At 39.3% G+C, this 25328-nt stretch overlaps 1 protein-coding gene across 1 annotated transcript in view; it reads right to left on the bottom strand.

Annotated features, from left to right (window-relative positions):
* Positions 1-25328, bottom strand: part of hdac11 (histone deacetylase 11) — a 50881-nt gene that overhangs the window by 18965 nt on the left and 6588 nt on the right. The window contains exons 5-9 of the mRNA XM_085272894.1: positions 22279-22395; positions 19345-19387; positions 12577-12653; positions 12183-12245; positions 184-280 (exon numbers count right to left, since the gene is read on the bottom strand). Of these exons, the coding sequence (XP_085129020.1) occupies positions 184-280; positions 12183-12245; positions 12577-12653; positions 19345-19387; positions 22279-22395 (397 nt within the window). The remainder of the gene's footprint in view (positions 1-183; positions 281-12182; positions 12246-12576; positions 12654-19344; positions 19388-22278; positions 22396-25328) is intronic.

A 25328-nucleotide genomic window follows, 5' to 3' on the forward strand; every position in this document is an offset into this window, starting at 1 on the left:
CTACCTCAACCTTGATGGGGTATTTGGACAAGTGTTGGGTTTGTTTTTCTCATGCATTTACGTCCTATAGAACATGTGAACGGCATAAACCTGTTTGAAGGTACGAATTATTTCAAAATTGTTATGAATTGAAAGGTCAAAAGAGGCAGTTTGAGAGGAAAATCGACGGTGCTTTTCACTCACTTTTGGCATATTCGTCTCCAGGATAAATGTAGCGATTGTACATATCCATGATGAACACTCGCCTGTCGTCCAGAAAGTCACGCTCGTGTCCATTTCCCTGTAAAACAGCAGGACCACGTGCCATTAAAAAAAACCATGAAAACATTTTGATGCTGTCGCTGTTTCTCCAAACATCATTAAGCACTGACAAACTGAATCAAGTAAGCCTTTTTCACCCTTGAAGATGTCTTTGACAGTCAGCTACAGTACATCATTTGAAAGTGGCGAGGTCCACACAGGTGTCCCTCAGACCCATTTGTTTACCCGAGACATGCTGCGCTGACTGACAGCAGCAGATGAGGAATAAATAGTCTTGTCATCTGGCGGCATTAAATGTTAAAAATGCTTTCAAAAAACTCACAGCTGTTCCATCACTCATTCCCTCCCCTCCATTTGTCACTCAAAGTGTCTGGCTGCTGTCAGGAGATTAGGCTTTGTGCCAAGTTTAGTAGTACTGGATGGAATAATGGCTGTATGGGACGTGAAGGACTGTTCTGTACCAGCTGAGCATCATGCTCAATGACTGTGTAATGCATTTTTATATGATGAATGGTAAAGATGGCTGCTTGATAGGCTCTCATGTCTGGTTCAACGACAAATCCAAAGTAAAGATCAAGTGAGTGAGTGGAGCAAAGCAGGGCTTAGGACTGCAACATCTATAGAAATTCATCATTAAACTTAAATATTACATTTATGACAAATGTCACAGATAAATGCAGAACTAAATATAATAATGTTTATATAAAAAATAGCATGGATCTAAAACAATGACAAATGAACAAAGTGGTGGGCACAGTGTCACCGAGGACCCAACATTAGCTCAAATGCTGTGAAAGCAGAGAAGGCAGATGCTGCATCGAGAGCAGACAATTAAATAAAGAATCACCAGTCTCCAGAACGCTGACTCCACGATGCAACAACAGCTTCACTGTGTGAACAGCTCAGTCTGACGCTGTGGGTTTGCTTGTGAGAAGTAAATCTCTCCCAGCTGCAGTCAAAAAAGGAACGCTTTCAGTGGGTTGATGCCATGATGTCCGTCATGCATGTCACTCCATGACATGCATGATGGACATGCAGTGGCAAACATACAATTTCTAAAAGAGCAGCAAAAAACTACACTGAGTCTGTAACCCGAACTGTACTTCCGCTGGATTGTTCATTATTAATTACTTTTAATTTAATTATTATTATATTATAAAACTCCCTGATACCAAACTCTGACTTCACTTTATGTGAAGGCTAAACTTTTTTAGATGAACGATATTAACAAACATTCTTATAAATCCTGAAGAAACTAGATGTACTAGTTATTTAGTGAGAGTGAAACTGAATATTACAGCAATTATTATTCAACAAGAGGGTTTGAGAATATGTTTAGGCTTAGTTTTTCATGAATAAATAATGGGACAGTTTAACATGTGACATGTTGTTGAGGTTGTATTTACCAAATCTTAAGACCTGCAAAGGACCAGATGATCTTTTTATTATATGATGATGATGCATAAAACCTCCAATTAAAAGAGGGCACATTTTTCTTTTACTCGATTATCAGCTATAGCGTTGAATGTCAATTTGGACTAAGCCTTTAGATTTTTTCTGGTCTCAATTTGCAAAAAATGTATTTCAATGAATATTACAATTTGATTTATAATAAATTTCCTCTCATCGAGGAAACCAAGCCAAGCAGCCAAGTCAATTTTGATGAACAACTTTATCAAGGCCGTGCAGATATATTACAGCCGGTTTGCTGTCGGGTAATCCAAGAAGAAGAAAAAAAAGAAAGAAAACCTTTACATTTATTTTTATTTTTCTTAAACCATTTGCAATCAGCTCTCCCATCATCCATCAGCAGCCCATATAGACATATAACCCAGATAACTTTAGGTGTGTGAATGAAAACAACTTCTGAATAAGGAGGAAAAAAGTCTATATTAGAGATGTGCTGGGACATTTTTTATGATCCTATTACTCTGGTCAGAGAGGACAGAAGAGTATCATAATAATCAACAGATACAGTTATAAAAAAACTTCACTCCATTAGTGGAATTGATTCATCAAACCAAATAAAAATGGTTGACTCCAGTAATCTATATATTCATAATCATAAACTTTGAAATCAAAAATATCATGGATGGTTGTCCCTCTAAAACAAAAGGTTTTGAAGAGCATGTGGGTGGGGCTACAGTGCTCAGCCAGACTGGTGTGGCAAATAGCAAATCACAGGTATTTATGCAACAATTTTCTGCTCTTACTGAGCACTTAAAGTGCTTCTATACTAAAAGCCATATTCACCAAGGACACTTCGACATGCGGTTTGGAGAAAGGTAAGTCACGTTGCCCCCTTACAGCCACCGAGCTCTGTTCCTTAGACAACCACATTAAAGAGGCATCAAAACAGGAAGACAGTAGTAGTGACGTGGCAAGCAGAGATCACGGGATGTCAGTTAAATTGAACAATTGTACCACTGCGGGGTCCAACAATGAGTCCAAGGATTTCATACTGATACCTAATGGCAGCCAGGGTGCCATTGCCTAGTCTGTGGAGGTCTCTGTGTCCATGCATGGTTAAGCTTTCACAGGCCATCAAGGACTTACCACCAGACTGCTCATGGTGGCCAATGTTACAGGCAGGATAATGTTCCCCACTGCTTTTCCAGACCCTGAAAATCACAGGGTGCAAATACCAAATATACAGGACCTATACTAGAGGAGACTGGGTCCTCAGCCCACCCTAATGAAGTCAGTCTCTGATTGTTTGGTTAGAGACATTCACACCAGTGGTGTGTTGGAGGGCATTTTGTAGGCACTACAATGTCCATCCTGTTCCTCTTTGCATATCCAGTCAGAAACAATGATGAGGGAAAAACTGTCCAACTGTAAACCCATTCCAGTTTGGGGATTGTCTCATTGTTGACCCTTTAGTGCATCAGTTGTTAATTTCAGTAACAGCAAAGCAGCTGAAACCGATTAACAACACCCTCTGCTACCTAACTGACCAGAGGTTTCACTGAATAAACTCTGTATAATAGTATATATATGACAGGAAATACAGAAAAGCAGAATACATCCTATTTTAATTGGTAACTTTGGATGGACATGTAATGATATACACACAGATTGTTTTCTTTCTCCTCTCTTTTTTAATAGTTTGGAGAACTTGAGATGAAATGGGACTGCATGTAGCACATAGGTTAAAGAATTTGAAAGACCCACCTGAAGCTTCTCCAGAACAGCCAAGACATATTTATTTGCTCTTAGGTTATTTTAGAGATGCATTGTAGACATCACATAATAACAATCAAGACACGGATGCATCTGAAGGTTATAGACAACTGTAACTTTTGCATGTAGTTGTATTTTATACTGTATGAATAAACCAACATACTGAACTGAGGGGTCACACTGACTTCTTTTAGAAAATGACTACATAAGTGAATGCCCTGTCCTCTAAATCCAAAAGATATGCGGAGACTATAAATCATCTCATATGCTGCCTGAGCTCCTGCTGCCTCCAGTCTTATTCATCTTATCTTCTTCCTCACATCCTGTACTGTACAATAAAAGACTGCTGTTTCACTGTCATTTGTTAGTGTCAGCTGAAAGCCTTCAAACAGGATTTTTCCCTCAGTTCTTTGGAACATATCCTCCCTAACTTAGCTTGAACATCTGTATTAAATATAAGAACCATCCATTAATGCTTAACAAATCATAATCAAAGAGTATTAAAGAAAAATCCATTTTTTCCATCTCAGAGATGCAGAGAATATTTTTTTAGGCTGCTGACTGTTTATACACATACACTGTAGTTTTGGTGATTTATAATTAATGTCTGTTTTAATTCAATGCCAATAAAACAGAGTTAAAGTCAAAATTGGAACACAGAATAACAAGGTTTCAGTATGGAAAAGAAAGATTGATTTCAAAATGAGAAGCTGTTTAGAAAACCACTTCTCATACATGCTCACCCACGTAGTGATAGCATATCCCATCATTTCATTTCACTCTCACAAATAGAGATTTATAAAAATTAATATAATCCTCAGGCTACAGACACAAAGACAAATTTCTGATCTAATGAGGACACACGTACGATTTTTCTCGAAAAGGTATTCATACGAAAGGTATGAACACAAAGCGACAGCACAAAGCAAAGATGGAAACCGGCACAGAGAGACTTTAAAGAGATCCCTGCGGTGATTCAACTGTAGAAACATTAACAAGTACAAAATGAAGATGCAGACTGACTGCTCATCAGTTTGTTAACTGTTCAGAGTCTGGCTGCTGGCCTGGGTTCAAAGTTCACTCAGCTTTACCATCACTCTGGGTTCTTGGCTAGTTTAGCATTAGCATGCTGTCTGTGCAGCTGCTTGCTAATGCCAAAGTTGTGTAAGCAACATAATGCAGCTGTTTCTGTCCTGGTGCAAGTGGAACCAATAAGCTGAATCGATAAGCAGACTAAAAATTCCAAGTAATGGAAGTACTGGTTCTTGTTTCCCCATCCCTACTCATAAAGCATAAGATGAGTATTTGTCCCTTTCTTTGTATTCTATATTAAAATATTCTAACTATTATCTACGTTCCAGAAAAAAACTTTTATAAATTTTATAAAAACAACACAGGAAAAAAAGAAAAGAAAAACACAAATTAGTGAGCAAACAAAAACTATCAAGATATTGACGAGCAACATCTTAACCCCCTAATCTCCTAGAATGGGATTATTTTACCCACCATCATCATAAAATTGTTGCATGTCAGTGATGGTGAACGGTCCCTGGAATTTCTAACTGTACTAATGTATTTGTCAGCATCAGTTGTGTTTTACCAATGTATAGTTAAAACATTAAAAGTTTCAAATACAATCTTGAAAACCTTCAAATGCTAGAATGAGGACTGCCTGAAGAAACAGAAGACCAAGAGTTCCCTCTGCTGCAGAGAATGAGTCCATTAGTGTTAGCCACCTAAATTACCAGCTAACTTCACCTCACATTAGAGCCTGCATCAATCCTTAAGAGTTTAAGTAGTAGACCTTTCTCAACATCAACTGTTACAAGAAATTGTGTGGATAAAGACTTCATGACTAAATTGCTGCAAAGAAACCAGCACTGAGAGAGGCCAATAAAAATTGGGTAACTTCTTAGGGCAAGAAATGTAAGCAATGGACTTTGTGCCAGCGAAATCTTGACACTGGCTTATAGTGTATGTTTGTTTGTGTGAGTGTGTGTTTGTGAGAGCGAGAAAGCAGTAATCATTCAGTCTAAGCCTGGTTGAGATGATTTGGAATGAACTCCTAGGAGAATGAAGGTAATAACTTAAAAGCTGGTTGACAGTCCCAAGGGTCTTTGTGAAAAAGTTTCAACTTATTTCAACAGTTTGAAGTATTGTAGTGGTACATCGCCAGCAGGCAAAGATGTGTACATGAAAAAAGAAGGCGCATCCATGCTTACTTAAATACGAGGGCTGTGAACTAGTGTACACAACAAAAACACAAACCCAGACATGTCTGAAAGCGAGCACCACTTGTCGGCCACTGATGATGATTTGGTACAAAATACAATGCAGTAAAATGCTGCGGCTGCGACCTTGTGTCGCTGCTTGGGCCTTCCTGCGTGGACTTTCTCTGGTTACCTGAGCTACTTCTCACAGTCCAAAGACATGCATGTTAGATTAACTGTGAATGCGAGTACGAGTAATTGTCTGTCTCTCTGCCTTAGCCCTGTGCCACCTTTCCAGAGTGTACCTCACTTTTTGCCCTTTATAGCTGACATAGGCCAAACCGATGGTTGGGTAAAAAATATACATAAATATTTCATTAATATAGCTGGCCCACCCAAGCATTTATTCAAAGTGACGAAACCTGTGATTAGGGCTGCTCAATTAATCGAATTTTAATCACGATTACGATCTGGGCTTTCAACGATCATTAAAAATGACTGAGCCGATTATTAGCCCCTCCCTAATTTATCCGCGACACCTTAAAGGCCGTTCCGTGAAAATATTGTCGGGCATAAACCGGTCCGTGGCGCAAAAAAGGTTGGAGACCGCTGATTAAGAGGACCCGAGGGAAGCTCGGAAAGCTAAGCAGAAGTTATTTGGAGAGTGACTGCCGTTGGTTGAAAAGAGAGTTTTAAAAAAAAAAACTTCAGTGGTGTTGCACACTATTTTATATTATTTTTTTAAAGTCATTGTTAACCCTTTAAAGCCGGTCAGAGCAGCACGCTCCGTTTTGCGTAACTATTTTTAAATCCCTGTAGAACCTGAACCGTGTAAGCTAGCGCAATAATTTGTTTTGCATATGAAACCGGAGGAGTTGTACTTACATCTGATGCCATCAGCTTGTCCTCGGTCACGGTTTCGTTCCACATATAGCTTTGCAAAAATTGCATAAAAAGCGCTTGCAGGAACAAAAACATAATATTCCAGAAACACGCTTTGCCGATCCTATCAGCTGTTCGTAACACTTCCCACAGTGAAATGATGCACCTGCTGTTTTCTTTGCAAATTTGCATCATAGGATTGTTTTTTGTTTTTCCTGCAGTATATAAAAATTGCTGTATCTCCAAAATAAAACTATGAAGACACTCAAAATAAATTTTCTGTTGTTGTAAACTATTTTTTGCAACTTTATTGTATTTAAAGTTTTGAGGGATAAGCCTCTTAAATTTCTCCAAGTAGAAATATATGTAAACAAAACAAAAGTGATTTTCAATTTTTTTTGTAGTTTATTGCACTTTTTTGCAATTTATGTAATTACTATGGACTTAATGCATACATATTAGTAAAATATGGGCTATAACAGTTGTATAGCAACTTGAAATGCTCCCACAAATGGCACTACAACATGTAAAAAAAATAATATAAGCTCTGGTGGACTTGGTTCTATAGTAGGTCTTAAAGGGTTAAATAAATATCGTCAAATAATCGTGATCTCAATTTCAGTGAAAATAATCGTGATTATCATTTTTGCCATAATCGAGCAGCCCTACCTGTGATGCAATACTGAGCTATGAAAAAACACACTGCAGAGATGTCATCATAGCAAACGATTTTAGAAAGCATCAGTGATTGTCCTGGTACAGGTAAGTCAGGTTTGAACAGATTCTCTCCTTCCAGACATAGTGTTGCTCTATATTGCAGAAAATAATTAACTGTTCCCCTTTATTAAGCATTAAGTATTATAGACTATATAATGATCAATAGATATCTGTATCTGAGATCACAAAATCCATATTTTCGGTTTTGCATCACATAGGTGATGCTTTATAAACGTAACAGACAGATAAGAATATGCTCTCAGAGCTGGACTCCAAGCAAGCGTCTTATAAACTCAACCTAAAAATCATTACTGCTTCGCTGTGAAAAAGCATCACAGCGTCGTAGAATCTATTACACTGCTCACAAGAAAACGTTATATGTCATAGTAAATGGACCGATACTTATATAGTGCCTTTCTACTCAATTTGAGCACACAGAGTGCTTTCAACTACAAGTCACACACACATTTGTACAATGCTTTTTCTCTGTACCTCAGCACTTCTATCCAATATTCACACACATGCTAACCTGAAAATCTTAGAAATATGGTAACTAACCAGATTCTTACTCTGGATGGCATTACCTTGGCCTCCAGTAACACTGTGAGGAACCTTGGAGTCATTTTTGACCAGGACATGTCCTTCAATGCACATATTAAACAAATATGTAAGACTGCGTTCTTCCATTTGTGCAACATCTCTAAAATTAGAAATATCCTGTCTCAGAGTGATGCTGAAAAACTAGTTCATGCATTTATTACTTCCTCACTGAAAAGCCTTCAGCTAATCCAAAATGCTGCAGCAAGAGTCCTGACAGGGACTAGAAAGAGAGAGCATATTTCTCCTGTTTTGGCTTCCCTTCATTGGCTTCCTGTTAAATCCAGAATTGAATTCAAAATCCTGCTCCTCACATACAAGGTCTTAAATAATCAGGCCCCATCTTATCTTAATGACCTTGTAGTACCATATCACCCTATTAGAGCACTTCGCTCTCGCTCTGCAGGCCTACTTGTTGTTCCTAGAGTATTTAAAAGTAGAATGTGAGGCAGAGCCTTCAGTTTTCAGGCCCCTCTTCTGTGGAACCAGCTTCCAGTTTGGATTCAGGAGACAGACACTATCTCTACTTTTAAGATTAGGCTTAAAACTTTCCTTTTTGCTAAAGCATATAGTTAGGGCTGGACCAGGTGACCCTGAATCCTCCCTTAGTTATGCTGCAATAGACGTAGGCTGCCGGGGCATTCCCATGATGCATTGAGTTTTTCCTTTCCAGTCACCTTTCTCACTCACTATGTATTAACAGACCTCTCTGCATTGAATCATATCTGTTATTAACCTCTGTCTCTCTTCCACAGCATGTCTTTTATCCTGTCTTCCTTCTCTCACCCCAACCGGTCGCAGCAGATGGCCGCCCCTCCCTGAGCCTGGTTCTGCCGGAGGTTTCTTCCTGTTAAAAGGGAGTTTTTCCTTCCCACTGTCCAGGGCTGGACTGGGACAAAAAATCGGCCCGGGCATTTTGACTAGAGACCGGCCCACCAGGATAAAGATTGAAAATGTGACGTCATTCAGGTGTAAAACCGCAAAGGATTCTGGGAACTTGTGGCAAGAGGTACTAGCGCAGGCGTTCAATTGAACTCAGTTACACAGCGATAAAAAGAAACCCAAAAAATGCCAAGAAGCTGTTGTATTATTAACTGCAATAGCTGGTCGCATGACAGCCACGGGAAGCCGACGGGTAAAGAGATCGTTTTTTTTAATCGGATTACATCGTTGAAGAGAAATTTTTAAGCCATGTTTCCGAAGTAAGAGCCGACGGATGGTCTGGAGTTTTGTAGTATTAATACGTCATTTTTCTTAACATAATTGGTGATATAGGTTACAAGCAAGTCTGGCGCTGAACAGAAATTGTCGCGCTATGTTCCTTTATTTATTGTGCATAAATAGTGAATTGTCCTGACACAATATTGTGTTTCGCTTCTGTTATTACCATGGTACATTGACAAAAACATATACTTTTATTCACAGGATAAAACAGTTGTTTTGTATCACTAATTGTCCAGTGCAATTACAGCATACAATATTGTAACAACTGTGGGTTAGTGGAGCTGAACTGGCTAAACTGCTCACTAGCCAAAACGGCTAGCGGGGCGCTAGCAGCTATCGCTAAACTTCGCAACAAATGGAGAGCACTCGTCGTCATACACCGCACAACCCCGAGCGTCTCAGCAGCAGACTGATAATCCCCAAATGATCCAGCAGGAGGCGGTAGTGGTTCACACCAGTCGTTTATTTACCATCTTTTTCTACAACAACGTAACGCTGCTGACACCAAACCCCTATCACGCTCCCACCACATAGAGTCGCGGTGTCAGCCAACCATGCCAATTCAACCCACTCCACAGAACACACATCAACTTCACTGTGGCGTACATTAACATAACACTAACACAACATGCGAATCAAACACATAGGAACTAGCAGAACGATAGAAAACACAGACAACACAATACCCAGAATGCACCTGGCTAACAACCCCAGCCAGGTCATTACAATATTATTGTCACTGCTACATTTCTGTGATGCTACCAGAAATTATTTCCACTACTAATTAATTACCGTTGAGCTCAAAGGTTATATATTAATAAACGGTTAACGAATGTGTATTTATGACGACGATTTGTGAGACTGGTAAACTTACCTTTGTTCGTACGATGGTCTTTCGTTCTACACGGTGCATTTCAAGGTCCTGCACCCATCCGTCGGTAAACTGTACCTGGGCTTGTTGCAGTGACCGGAAGTTACTAAACTTCATGAGTGTGTGCACTCACTCCAAGAACCGTGTAATTATAAATCTGAGCGTGGTGAAAGTTGGGCAGCACACTGACGTCTCTTGTCCACTCTGTGTGCTCGTAAGGGTCTGACCCTTTCACTCCTTTGATTTTTTCCTCGTATCTTTTCTTTGTCTTTTCGTCGAGTCTGTCTTTGTACGGACCGGCATTGTTCTCCTTTTGTTTTGTACATTCCTTTTTTGTGCGGCAAAGAAAAAACAAGAAGGTATTGGAACCGGAGAATGAACGTTTTGCGGTGCTGCAAATGCTTGCATTTGATGCGGTACTTGGATTGTTTTGCCACGAGTTCCCGGCATGCAATGCGCGAAAATCACGTGATTGCTAAACAAGGGGGCGGGTGCATCTAGCCTCCTCGGCTGTAATTGGTCCAGCCCAGAGTCGATCATGACCAATTGGCCAATCCAACACCTTTCATTATATATACCCTTACTAAAAAAAAAAAAAATCCATCGGCCCATAAAAACAAAAAATCGCCAGCGGCCCACCGGGCAAATGCCCGGTATGCCCGATGGCCAGTCCAGCTATGCCACTGTCGCCAAAGTGCTTGCTCACAGGGGATCATATGATTGTTGGGTTTTTCTCTGTGTCATAAGTCGCCTTGAGGCGACTTATGTTGTGATTTGGCGCTATATACAGTAAATAAAATTGAATTGAATTGAATTAACACTGGATGGTTGCACTGGGGGCAACTCCGACACATGGACAGGAGAAACCGGGGATCAATCCACCGACCTGCTCAATCACCTGAGCCACAGGTTACTGCTTTTCTCTCGGCCCAATTATCTGCTAAGAGGACAGTGTAGGTTTATTCTTTGGTCTTAAAGAATAATTCACTCAGCATCTATATTGATCCCTACCATTTGTCAATAGATGTAGGTTATTACGTGCAAACTGGTCTCAAAAATGAATGCCAGGCTATTAATACAATGCAGCCTTGAACACGGGTTGTTAAGACATCATCAGTGTTTGCATAATTCTTAAGCCTAATTGGTGGTGGATACAAGTCATTATGCTGAAAATACATCTTAAGGCAAATATATGTTAATCAGGGTCTTAAAAAGGTTGAGTCATTGTTTTCTACAGCTTAAGAGAGTTCAGCCCACAAATGATGCACAGCATTATTATACAGTGCTAAATGTATTACACCACCACCTAATGCAAGTTTATGTCAAAGCTGCCTTAAACTAACAGCACTGGTAATTACCAAATTAATTGTTAATCCACCTGTATGCACAACCTCTTTAGTCATAATTTATTTTTAATTTCTAAAATAAAACTATTGTTGTTACTTATGATTTTTTTTTACAAATGTACTGTTTTACAAAAACAAAGAAAAATAATAAAGAACATTATTATTTTTGATTAAGATGCCAAATTACAGCTACTTGCATTCATAAACAAATACACCCCTCCACCTTTTAACATAGCAAGAGGCACCCGCCATGTGCCCAGAAGGACACACGAACAAACACGTGAGTGAGATGGGGATTAGGTCAGTGGGGAAGTATCCCATGATGGACGGAGATCCCTGCATTTATCAAAATTCTCACAAAGTATATCAAACAGTTTTTGGAAACATGCAGGAATACAGAAATATGATGTCTGGATGCTGGTTTTTCACTCATTTTCCTCAAATCTCCACAACAAAGGTGAAATGACCTTCAAGAACAGCATTCATTCTGTTTTTTCCAACATTATTGAAAAAACATCAGAATGAAATTAATCAATATTGGCCTTAAACATTTTCAAGCTGTAGTTGTAAGAATAGCCATTGTTTTAATTAAAAAAATATCAAAAGTGATTCTTTATCATGGTTAGGACGCATTTTTCACAATATGAAAAAAGCCCAAACAAACAAGGTACCTAACATTGCTGAAGACATCCTACTGTTTGCATAGGCCTGTATTCATTCGGCTGTTTGTCAGCGGAGACGTTTTAAGATACATTCTGCTGAATCTGATGGTAAGGGCCAAATTTGCCTGCAGGGAGGCTCTGGCAGGAAAAGTGGGGCTATTTTGTCATCAATGATGGCTGCTAAGCAGCGGTGTGAATTGACATGGAGAGAAGTGATGTATCGGCTCACCTGATGAGCATCCAGATCGATGATGGTCACCCTGGAGATGCCTTCGACTCTCTCAAACAGAAACTGAGAGATAAATCAGAAAATATTTGCTTTCTGAACACACATCCCCAGCATGAGAAAAACTTTTACATCTCACATGGAATTACATTAAAAACTCAAGCAGAACAATGTTCACAATGCCCAAATTAATCTTTTAACTCGTCCATAAAGAACAATGAGCTTCATGCGATTCCTGTTTGTACTTTATGGCTGTTCTAGTGAAAACTTTCCTTTTTCCAACTGTGCGTTTGGGTTCATGCCTTGATTTTTAATAATGGCAGTTTTAACAATGAGTGTCAAGTCAATGTGTTAAATAATGGGGAATCTAAAAAAAAAGTGTCTGATTCAGTTTTACCTTGATGGCCAAAGTGATGTCAGCATAGGCACAAAATCCACCTCCTCTGTCGCTGGAGCAGTGGTGGAAGCCTCCTCCTGGGAAACAGAAAATTCACAGGCTCTGTCTCAGGGCCATTAGGCTAACCGAGCAGGTTTCTAAGAAGTCCATTATTCAAAATGGCTATAAATGCCGATTTAAAATAGGGTGTTATTGAGTTTATTGCACCTTATAAAAATGGCTGCTTTTCCCATGTGGTATAACAGTGGGACTACTGACACCAAATGGGACTGTTCTAATGCTGCTGTAATGCTAGGACAGCAGCAGTCTACAGGGAAAAGCACTGTGTGAAGAGACCTTTTTAACAACTGGGATGAGAAGCCTTCGTTCAGGTTAAGAAATATAGTCTCCTCTGACCTGATTTGGTCACGTTCATTAAAATACAGAGTATTAAAATACAGAGAAATATGTGGTGGCTGGTGAAATATGACGATCATTATTGCCTAGCTTTCAAAAACAGTCCTTTATAAGGGTTCTTCATCCTTATGGTGTTGAGAAAAGATGTTTCTATATTTGTGTAAAGCTAACTGAAGGTGGTGCTATATTAACATACAATTGCTCTCATAAGTTGATTTACCCTGAAAGAATTTATGATTTCTTAACCATTTTTCAGAGAATATGAATGATAGCACAAAAACTTTACTTTCATTCATGGTTTCTGGAAGGCTAAACACATTTATTGTCAAACAATTGTGTTTATTATTTTTAAATCATAATCTCAACACAAACTACCCCAATGACCCTGATCTCAGGTTTACATACCCCAGTTCCTAATACAGTGTACGGCCCCTTTAACATCAGTAACAGCTAAATGAGACTCTTTATCTTCTCGGTCAGTAAAGCTGCCCATCGTTTTTTTTGGATACTATTCAGACAGACAGCAATTTAAGGAGAACATGCGGCTAAACATGTCACTCCTGATTTGATTGCTGCTAGCGAGTAGGCTAGGAGCTAAGGGGACAAGAGAAAAGTACTGTGGCGGGGCGTGGTCTGCGGCGCGGCTGCTGGGGAGGCGGACGCACCTGAGCGGCATCCACAATCACGTCTCGCCGACCTGTCGCCATCGTTGTGCAGGATGCTGCCGTTTCCAACAATGGCGGCAGCTGGTTAGTTTTAATATTACTCTTATTATTCTTTCTGGGTCACAAAATAAACGTTTAACATATTTTCAGGCGAGAATGTAGCTGTGTAAACTTCAAATATCTGCTCAGTTTATCAAGACACCACATATTTTCAAAAGCGCTCCGATGTTTTCAGAGACGTCTGTTACCCACCAGCTCGATAGCGAGCCGGGGGCTAGGCTCATTAGAGCTGTGAGAACACCGGACTCCCGGCAGATCGTTTTCAAACCCACCGCCGTCTTTCGCTACTCAGGTTAAACATGATATATGAGTCACTTAGATAACTTAAAAATGTTATTGTTTGGCTTTTTTTAGTATTTTATTTGTTCCTGAGTAAATCGGTTTGGCTGAGATTAAAGTTATAGTTTTTACACAGCTGAATAAACGTCAAGCAGACAGCTGATTATCAGAAGTGTGAGATGCTCGAGAATATCCTCCAGTGTCCTGTTATATTTTAGATAGCAAGGAGTTTATTAAACTTCACCAAAACAATCTGCAAATTTCATTAAAATTTAATAAACTATCATCTTGTCTTTATTTTTAGTTAGCACAGACCTTAAACACTTAAAGCTGTAAGATAATGATAGTTATATAAGAGCAGATGCTGCTGGTGCAATAAGCTGTACGTTGTATGTCCAATGGATGATGATCTGATTAGTCGACTAATCAGAAAAATAATCGGTGACTAGTCGACTATCAAAATAATCGTTTGTGGCAGCCCTATAAGAAAGTAATAAAAATATGACCATGCAATAATTTCAGAAACAGCAATGATGTGTGTCCAATGAGGAAAAAAGGGAAAAGTGTGTTTTATGCTATATTCTCAGTGTTGTCATTGTAATATAACAATATGGTTGGGTGAATAAGGAAAGAAAATACAGTGCACATTTTTTCATAACATGCTTTGTAAAACTGTTGGTGCAAAAGTGTATACAGCAATGTGGAGCTTGTTTATGTCTTCAAACTGACGCGGTTCCATTCTTTACGGTTTCCCTGATGCCAACTTATAAATAAACTATCGTCAGTTGCAGCCCTGTCTGAAACAGCACAGCTCATCAGAGAGGACAACATTTAATCCAACAACAAAAATGAACAAGTCACTAAAACCTCACTGGAGTTCTTTGTCAGGCTATAAATTAGCCAAGTTGCTACAGGACTCTGATAATCAGAAGAGGAAGCTCGCTTCACAAGTGGAAAAGCTGAAGAATCAACTCCAAAGTGCTGAGACTCTTTGTGCTTGCCTAGAAAAAAAGGCTGCTCAAGGGGCCGCCAAGCTGGAAGAACAGAAAACTGAAATAGAGCACCTCCAAAGGCAGATGAAGGAAAAGGATACGAATTTGCAGAGTGCTATGAGACACGGTAACAGACTTCTCAGTCAGATCAACGTCATGATGGCACAGAATACATCAATGAAACAGTCAACTGAAAAGACAGATCGGCTACATCAACAGCTGGACAATGCGACAAATAAACTAAAACAGGAGAAACGTCTGAAGAACAAGTACATGAATGCAGAGAAGAAAGCAAAGAAAGAGGCACGAAGGTTGCAAAAGATCTGTGACAAATTCAAGCAGCAAAAGAATAACAACAGGGAGCTACTAGCTAGCGCAGCTCTTCAACAAGAACTCGGGCAAATTCAACATCATCTAAACCAGGAGAACAGACTGCACGTAGAAAACGCATTAACAGATCGGTTCCTCATCAGAGACCCGAGGGCCACGAGGGAACACCTAGAACAGCAAATATGTGAGCTCCGAGCCCAGCAAAATGATACCTCGGAGAAGGAGCGGTCACTTATCCGAGAGGTGGAGAGATTAAGATCACAAATCAAAGAAGTGATTGCAACCAGCCTCAACACTGCTGAGAAGGTTTCAGAGCAGGAGGAACACCTTGTCCCCGAATCACAGGCCGTCCTGGGGGAAGCTGCTGCTCCAGTAGAAAATCTCCCAGGAAAAACAAAGAAGAATACATCGTGGAAAAGACTCCTCGTGGCCGTGGGCCTAAAACAGAAAAAGAAGGCCCCAGGGTCCACCGAAAAATGAGATTAGATCTTGAATAACAAGATCTTGAATAAAATGCTAATATAGAGTCCTAAGAGTTTTATTTCTTTTCAAATTTATTAAGAGGTCCTACAGTCAATACTAAATGCTTCCAAACCTATCTTTTCAAATTGCTCCTTCATACAGATGAGTCTCACGATTTCTGCTTAAATCAGAGTAGTTGATTTCATTTAAGAATTGCATACATGTATTTTTTAAGCTTATATTACAGATTTGTAGGTTTAATTAACAATCAGCTCTGATTAGATACATTTTAAGCAGATTTTAAAATGATCACTTCTAGTTTAGTCAGGTCTTCTATGTATTAGTTATAGTTGTGGTGTGATGCACATGTGGTGACCTATTATTTTGTGAAATGTTCAGGTGTGCTTGGGAAAAGAAATGCTGTTTTATTGCATAAAATAGTGCTGCACGGTACACACGGCCAGAAGAGGGAAAAAAAAATCCCAGTTTTTCTGACTCTAGCTTGTTTCAGTGAACCACCTGTCACCTCACTCAAAACAGGCTCGAACCTGCTGGTTTCTTTGGTTTTTCAACATGCAGTATAAAAGTGACGTCATGCTGTGTACTGGCAAAAAACATGCTCTAAAAATTTTAAGCACTTATTTCTTAAATCCAGCTTCACTGAGAATGTTAACGTCCTAAGACCCGGAATCTTCCACGGCATGCATTTTTAATTTCTCTTATTTCTCTTACTTATATTTGGGCTGATTGTTTTTACAGTCATCAGCTGCCAAAGCATTACCAGATTTGTTTTTTAAACCAAATTTTGTTTCTGAGAAAAATGAGATCCACATATGAGCATAATTGTTTCAAATTTCAATAGAACAGTGGCAGTGTAATGTCCTCATGAGTGGATATCAAGCCAGATCCTAGGAGGTTAAGTTTAAGTTTTTTTAAAACCAGGGCTCCATGTAGTATTTCATGTCCACTTTAATGTCATTGTCTTTATGAATGACTTTTATATAGATACACCCTGCATGTTTCTGCTGTGAGCCTGCAGCAAAGTTTACAACAAAAAATCCCAAATGAAAACATTGTGGCCGCTTAACTGAGCAATTTATTTGTTTGACGCTTCATCACAGAGTCAAACAAACGCATTTATTTAAGCTGAGACATTAGCTGCTGTGATACAGAATATCCAGGAAAGCAATGTGTACATATACCTGACTCTAGCTGGCTGCTGCTTAAATGGCAGACCAGTAGCACTTGTAAAAATGCTAACGTATTTTCCGCACTATAAGGCGCACTATATTAAAATCCTTTAATTTTCTCAAAAATCAACAGCGGTGCATCGTATGTATGAATTATGTATTTTTTTAAGCATCTTGCTGCATTTTGTATAAGTTCATACTCAAGTTTTAAACAAAGCAACACTAAAGCTATTCTGTTATACCTGTATGCAAAAATACACTGCACCCAAATTTTTTCATAGTTCAGCAACACTGATCAATCTAATAAACTTAAACCTGCACCATCCTCCCTATTCTGGTATTTTAAAGAGTACTTAGTGGAAATATAAAACAACCTAACTAATAGGGCTGCAAACTCCCAGCAAAAACAAAACAAAATAGGGAACCACCCTCCACACTCATGCTTAATTGACGTAATGGACTTTAATTTAAAGCACGTGTAAAAAAAAAAAAAAAAAAAAAAAAAAAAAATGCACAGAAGTCAAATTTTTTTTTTACAATAATTAAATAGATTCAACATCTTTCTTCAACAGAATTGCAAAGGTAAAAGTACTGTAGCTTTCTAGGTTATAAATTTGACTTAATTGTTACTATATACAATAATGGACTTCTATACATTGAAAAATGAAAAATTATTTATTAAAAGCTAGACATGACAATTAGAAAAAAAAAGTATGTTTTTGTGCCCCCCTTTCCCTGTTAATGCCCTATCGAACCCCCTGGCAAAACTTTGCTAGACCCGCCCCTGCACAGTTACCAGCCGTCAGCTGCATAGAAAAGGATCCTGGTGTAACAACAGTTTATCAAGCTTAAACGTGCGGCTGTTGTTTATCCGCTGGTTTCCTCTTTCTGGCGCGAAGTGGGTGATAAACAAACAAGACAGACGGGAGTCGCGACAGAAAAGCCGATCAGCTGATCATTGATCAGTTTCATGATTGAAGTAGCAGCAAGAGAGGGAGAGGAGAGAGAAGAGGCAGTCGCTCCATATATCGGTTGTTAAGCTTTACTAACATACAGAGATGAACTTACACACTTGCTTTACTTCTCTGGGATAGCTTTCTCAGAGATGAAATGCCGGTTTGGAAGCACGCAGCGAGGCTCCAAATGCTCAACCAGACTGCCGACAGGTCTCACACGCTACAGCCGCTCTATCACGAGACGCATACTGCTCCGACGTGCTAAGGTTATGAGCTGGGATACGTTATTTTATTTACGTTTTTTATTTCTCTTCGATATCTGATACAGTAATTTAGGTCAGTATTGGACAGATACTGATACGTAATATCGAATCGGTCCATCTCTAGTTCTGCCTGAGAGATTTTTGAAAAAATTCAAACGTACAGCTCTGCTATCACTTCAAACATAAAAGAAGACAGAAAACTAAACAGCAGTGACTTTTGCAGGGTTACTGAAGTTGAACTAGCTGGTATATAATGATGTGCTACGTGACTGCTAGCGACACAGCTATGTTAGCATAATATAAACAAGCTAACTTTTTTCCCACTCGATAAAAGTTAACGTGAGTGTTCTCGGTGGTCAGGGACAAATGCAATCGCATAGCAGGATGCTGTAAACGGACCAAACTTCAGTCAGGAGAAAAATACGAGGTTAGTCATTAATAAACTGCAACAACATGGGAATAGAGCAGCTGCCAGAGATTTCAGCATTAATGAATCAATGGTGTGGAAGTGGAGGAAGCAAGAAGAATGAGATGAATAAAATTTGACTTGTCTGACTGTTTTGTTTTGCTTAACGCGCCTTATGATGCGAAAAATACGGTCCATGTCTGGCGAGTGTTATGTTTGCGCCACTCCTCCTCTAGGCGATAAGCAGCTAAGGAAACTGATCAGCATGTTCTACTTTACGTTGAACACTGTTTCACTCACAGCTACCAGAAACAGATGCTGATGTTGAAGAGTTTATAGCATCTCGTTAACACGGAGCATTCCCTTTGTAAATGATTCAAAAACATATTTGTGCTAAGTGGGGAAAGAAAAACAAACATTTTTTTGTTTGTTTTGTTTAGTTTTTCCCATTCTAGCAGCTGGTGCTGTTAGTTTTCTTTTTTTACTAAAATAAATAAAAAATAATAATAATTCACCACCTAATTTAAGCTATATGCAAAGACTGCATACAAATACCACTGTGGGAAATGAAGGCTTTTGTTGCATGCTGAAGACACTGGAAACCTGGCATGTGACACCACTATCTTATGGAAACCTCCATAGCTAGGCTCTATAGGGAGGTGAAGAGTGTGGGGTAAACCGTTTCCCATATCAAAGCTAAACATATATCAGCTGATTGCAGATAGACGTATTACTGATGCATGGATCAGTGCATATATTGCAAACTCACCTACGTTTATGGCCCACCCTCGCTCAACAGCAAGTTTTCCTGCCTGTGAAAGAGACAATATTTCAGTTCAGTTGCCTTTATGTGACCATAAAAATGTATAAATGATCCTTTCTGGTTGACAGAGACAGAAAATCCCCTGAAAGGAAAATGACCTTTTAAAAAATAAACTACAGAATGCAACAGGAATCTTCAAGTGGCTCCTGCAGTCACCATGAACTGATTCATGTTGACTGAACAACAACAACAAATAAAAGGTGCAAAGTGATGCATTCTAATGCTGGTTTTCTGTGCATGGCACGGATTTAAAAACGAGTAAGTACCACTAGTGAATCTGACTTCTAACTATGTAAAACATGTACTATTTCTAAATATGCATATGGACAACAACAGACTTAATTACTGCCAAAGTTAATGGGTTAACCGGAAAAATAAAGTGGACTCGTGCTCTTTTCTTTTCTTTTCTTTGTCCCATGCGAAGCGCTCTGCTCTGCTGAGACTTCAACAGTGACGTGTAATTAAAAGGTGACAGGTTTCCAAACAACTTGTCCATGGGAGCCCTGTCACTGTGTCATGGAACAAAAACCCGAAGCCACACAGACCAGCTTGTGGTGTACAGCAGGATATTATAAAAGTCAAACAAAAAGAAATAAAGAAAGTGGGACTAAAGAGCACTACCCTCCAAAAACCTAAAATCTTTAAAAGTTAATATATCTGAAGCCAAGAATTATTCAGCAGAATACCAACGTAAAAGAAATATTTACAATTCCTTTTGGAGATTTCATTGCAGAGCCTCACTGATCCAGATCTACTCCTGAGAGTAGCTTTCTTAAGAAACGTGAGACGGGCAGCGTTTCAAGTTCATTAGTGTCTTCCTGATGTGCCTGCTTACACCTCAGGAAGACATTAATTGGGCCTGGTTGCACTCCTGGTTTAGCTAAAGGCTTATTTATCTAAGCCGCTTCACAAATAAAGGGCATTCTTAGGAAAGTAGTTTCAATCTTCAAACTCAAAATGTTCTCAAGTATGTCGTCAGTCAGACGTTTTTTGTTTTTTTTTAAACAACGATAAGGCCGTGGTAGGTCACGATTTCTCTCTTGGAAAAGGCAAGAGTGGCTGCTCTGCCATGTTCTTCTACAGACCAGCATGTGTGAGAGCTGATGAGAGGAGATGTGACCTGGGGAGATTGTGTGTAAATGCCAGTATGGTTCTCTGATGGATGAGTAATAATACAAATTTGCATGTATGCACACAGTCTGGCTATGAACAGAGTGTGTGGGTAACACTCCACTCTGTCTGGGGAAAACAAGAACTCTGTTTCAGAGCGTATCAGGCATATTTTACAACAGCCCTCGAATCTCATGTGCACCATCGACCACCAGGCCCAGAATGCAGTCTTCGAGAGAAAATACATTTGTTATCAAGCGTATGCTGAGAAAACCATATGATATGCGTTGTTTGCATTATAGTGGGCATATAGTTCAGGTTCATTTAGGTCTTCTTCTTGTACTCCATTTATTTCTTATTCTCTATTTCTCCGTTTTCAATAAGAACGCTCCAAAAGGCAGATCCCAGATTCCAGTTTCTCCCTATGCGCCACTAAAAACTACCTGAGAAAAATCTATCAATTTATAGGATTTATGATTTCCACTGGACTCCCACCTTTCAATTTAATATTTTCTTAACAATCAGATCAGCCAAAAATATTAAGATATAAATCCAAGAGAAATAATGTGTCAATATGAGTTTTAGCTTTTATGCGCCTGTCAGACAGAAAGAATGCGTTCCAGATAAACTTGGATATAAATATTAATGTTTTCAAACCAATTTGCCTCACACACACACACAGACAGCTAACAGGATTTTAAAGAAGAAACCTTCTACATAACCATTACAGATTTAAAGAAGTGAATCACAACAAACGTTTCAAATAAAGTCACATAGACTGTTCATCCTACTTAAAACAACTTGAGTAACCATTCCCCAAAACACATGAAAGAGAATTTCCATTTAAAAGTGCAAACACACGATATGTTCAACAAAGAAAACCCATCTTCCCCCTAAAACTCTGTCGCCACAGAGATTAGCTTTTATATATGAAATATATATATTTAACACAGGTTTTCTATTAGGCTGCTTTCCCTTGGAAGTCTCCACCCTCACAAGACAAAACAAGAACCTTTATTTCCTTTGAATTCACAACTTTTACAGAAAGCATCAATTTAAAGCAAAGTCTGCACAAGTCTTTTCAAGAAACCCTTTTGTTAATACAAAATTGTCACAGAGCTTGAACATGAAGGTAATGTAAAGTTTCTAAAGGTAATAAAACAATGTGAACACCTCAGGTTCTGTAGTTAGTACTAAATGTAGATTCTGCAGCTACATAAAAAATAGCCCTGTGTAAGCACAGTCTTCCATGCCAGATAAAGCAGTATATGGTCGGCAACAGGCCAGAACCTTCCAAAAGAAAAAACACCTAAAAACTTAAAGAGCGTTGCACTTTACTGCAGAACAGTGATCTGTGTGCTGGAATGTGGCGGCGTTGTCCTGCTCCTGGAATTTTCTGCTGAGTACTGTACAGTTATTTCATGCATCTAGATGTTTTTTTGTAAAACACACACTAAAACCATATGCAGATTATCTACTAAGGTGGGCAACTTGAGTTCAACTTAAGGTCATTGAAAATTCAAGGCCTTGTTGTGGAAGAACCTCATTGTGTTGGCTGGATGCTGAGTGCAGTGGGTGTGAACTATAACGTTTCTGCTGCACTCGTATTAGTTGATAAAAGTAAACGGAGCCAAGAGTGGATCTCATCATTATGTGATGGTGGTACACTACAGGACATTATCTCCATTTCTACTTCTGACAAATGAGGCTAGATAACATGTCATTATCAGCCACAAGCATGAAGAGGAAATGAGGGTGTCAGATACCTACCATTATTGTTCCCCCTGTCTGAGTCCGCAAAGGCCTTAGCACCTTCCGCTGCACCAGGAAATTAGGCAGAAACAGGAGAGGTGGAATTTCTGTGATGGTTGCCACCACCAGAGACCACTAAATGGAAGCAGAACATAATTAGAGCGGTATAGAGATGTTTTTTTCTTTGCCATCTGTCACAAGACAAACAAAACTAAGTTGCCCTCAACTGAATGAACAGCACGGAAAGCAAAGCAAAAAAAGGATGTGGATATAAAGGTGGAGAAAAACGAAATAATGATGCCAGGGGGTTCAGGCTGAAGCTTGAATTCTCATGAAAAAACGACAGTAAAGAATAAAGCTATTGCACCTCACTTGGGCAGCTGAGGGAAAACAGAATAAATACAAAGCCTCTGAATGTGACAGAAATACTGTTATCAGCTTTGCTTCCTCTGTAGCAGGCACTCTACTAGAAGAGCTTTACAATGAAACGTCAGCATTCCTGACATCCACAGACAGCTTAAAATTCCCAAATCCGCTCAGGGAAAGGTAAATAAATGTAGACACTAATCAGTCCCTCTAGATGATAAATTAAAATGACAAAAGCTCAAAGGAGATTTGCCATGTTGTTAATATACGTGACATGATATTCCCTGAGGACTAAGGATTAATCAGATGAGGACTGATTGGTGACTGATAACTGACTGGAGAGAAAGAGAAAGAAGAATTCTGATGTAAGATGAAGTGATAGAGACTGTCACCCACCTGGTTGGGTGACAGTTGTGAATTGAGCAGACTTCAGTGGACATGAACAGAAGTAATGAGGAGGTGCTGGGAAGGTATGGTGTTAAAGAGACAAAAAAAAGTATAATAGAAAAATAGTGATTGATTTTGTGAAAAGGATAAAACAGGAGTAATGTATAAGAGTGGAGGAGACTACATCTTATGCAGAAGGTGAAAGAGAGAGCAGACTGCAAGGTATTGGCAGGGAAGAAGCAAGTGAAGCCAAGGATTAAATGGTGGAAGCTGAAGAAAGAATGTTGCATAGAGTTCAGGAAAGAGTTAAGACAGGCAATAGGTGTTACAGAAGAGTTGCCAAAGAAGGGGAAAAGGGCTTGCATTGATTAGTTAGGCAGAGAGACAGAGCTGGAAAAGATGTGCAGTAGGGCTGGGTCATATCATACCGTTCACGGTAACACCGGTGTAATGTTGGGCAACGATAAGAAAATGAAATATCGCGACAGAATATGAGTAAAACGCGCATGTGCAGTGCCTTTGTTTTCATACGCACATGGCAGAAAAAGCATGTCGGTGACGGAGAATGAGAAGGGCGAAAGCGGATCGTTGAATGAAACAGATGAACCAGAACTGGTTTGTAAAAATGCTGCAGCTTCAGTGGTGTGGAACTGGTTTAGCTTTCGCCTAGAGCTGGGCGATAGAACGATAACGATATGTATCGCGATATAACTTTTACTCGATAGAGAAATTAAGCTATCGCGATAGACCTCGCCGCTCTTGTCCTCTTAAAAAAAAAAAAAAAAAAAAAAAAAAGGTCAGCCAATCCAAATTCAGTAGCGCAGAGCCGAACCAATCACAGCCGCAGCGTCACGTCGCGTGACTTGTTACGTACAGCACAAGTGCCAAGCCGCACGTGTGTTTGTTTGGGAAGCAGCCAGCGGGTAATGGAGGAAATGAGTGTGTCGACTAGAAAAATCAACCGAGCGTGACCGAAGAGAAAACAGATGATGGTTCCAACGCCGGAGAGATTGTCGAACGGAAGAGCCATAGAAGTTCCGTAGTGTGAAGGTATTTCGGCTATTTCAAGTCTGACAAAAAACAGAGTAGCGTGCACTGTAAATTGTGCCGAAAGCAAGTCTGGAAATACAATAAACTGGTGCATGCGTCACACTGTGCGCCACGTTATTGTTTCGGTGAAATGAATTTCTACAATACTGTTAATTCTACTCTCTGCAGTGTTTAAATGCTTACATATACACACAGTTACTGTCCCTCCACACATACGACTCTGTTCTGCTTCTATGCCCCAGCTTTGTTTACTTTTTCCCACCGAGGCTTCTAGACTTCTGATTGGCCAACATTTCTGCACGGTTAGGAATCTAGCTACACCTGCTGCTTTGGCATGTTCATAGCAGCGTTTTCCTTCATTTCTGCCTTTATGTGTGGACGGGATTATTTTTAAAACGAAAACGGAAAATCTCCGTTTTCAAAAATACCCGTGTACGTGTGGACGTAGCCTCAGTCTCTGACTGGAAGCGCTAATTCGTCATTCGGCTTTTGTCAGACTAAAGTAACTGTTAAAACTGTTTGAAAAGCTCAGCTATACAACAAGGAGAGATTGAGAATTTCCTTTTAGTTCTCAGTTTATTTGATACTGACAAAAGTTAGTCAGTTTTGTCTGTTCTTCTGTAAAACAAACTAAGATTTATTTTTAGAATTAATACTTTGTTTCTAAGTGGAATTGACAATTTAGTCTGTTTTGTTTGTTCTATTTTGAAACTTAAACGCTTCAGCGGCTGCCTTTTGTGTAGTTTGCAATATTTGCCTTTATCTATCTGAAAAAGTCTCATGTTCCTTAAGTACATCTACTCTGTTGAACTTATTATGGGAAATAAATATTTAAATAAAAACAAGCTGCTGATTATTTCACATTTTACTTGTGAGCAACGGCACATTTAAATCTTACAAATATAGTTATTTGGCTTATATCGTGATAGATATCGTTATCGCCTGAAATGAAAAAAACATATCGTGATATGAAAAAATCTCATATCGCCCAGCTCTACTTTCGCCCGTCAGATACACAACAAAGCAGTATTTTTGCTAGAGCATGCTAGCGGGCCGTCGTTATTACCGTGTTTTTTGGAAAATACGTCACACTTAAAATCAATCCTTTGATTTTTCTGAAAATCGACAGAGCCCCTTATAATCCCGTTTGCCTTATGTATGAACTCTGGTTGTTTACTGACCTCGAAACGATTTTATGTCGTACACGGCGCTGGAAAATCTGTCACGTTTCAGTACAACTTTGCTAAGCCACGAAGCCGCACCGC

Source organism: Mchenga conophoros, linkage group LG5 (genome assembly GCF_057382185.1).
Source record: "Mchenga conophoros isolate Kocher_MC1m ecotype Shallow Benthic linkage group LG5, M_conophoros_male_GT1.1, whole genome shotgun sequence".
Taxonomy (NCBI): Eukaryota; Metazoa; Chordata; class Actinopteri; order Cichliformes; family Cichlidae; genus Mchenga; species Mchenga conophoros.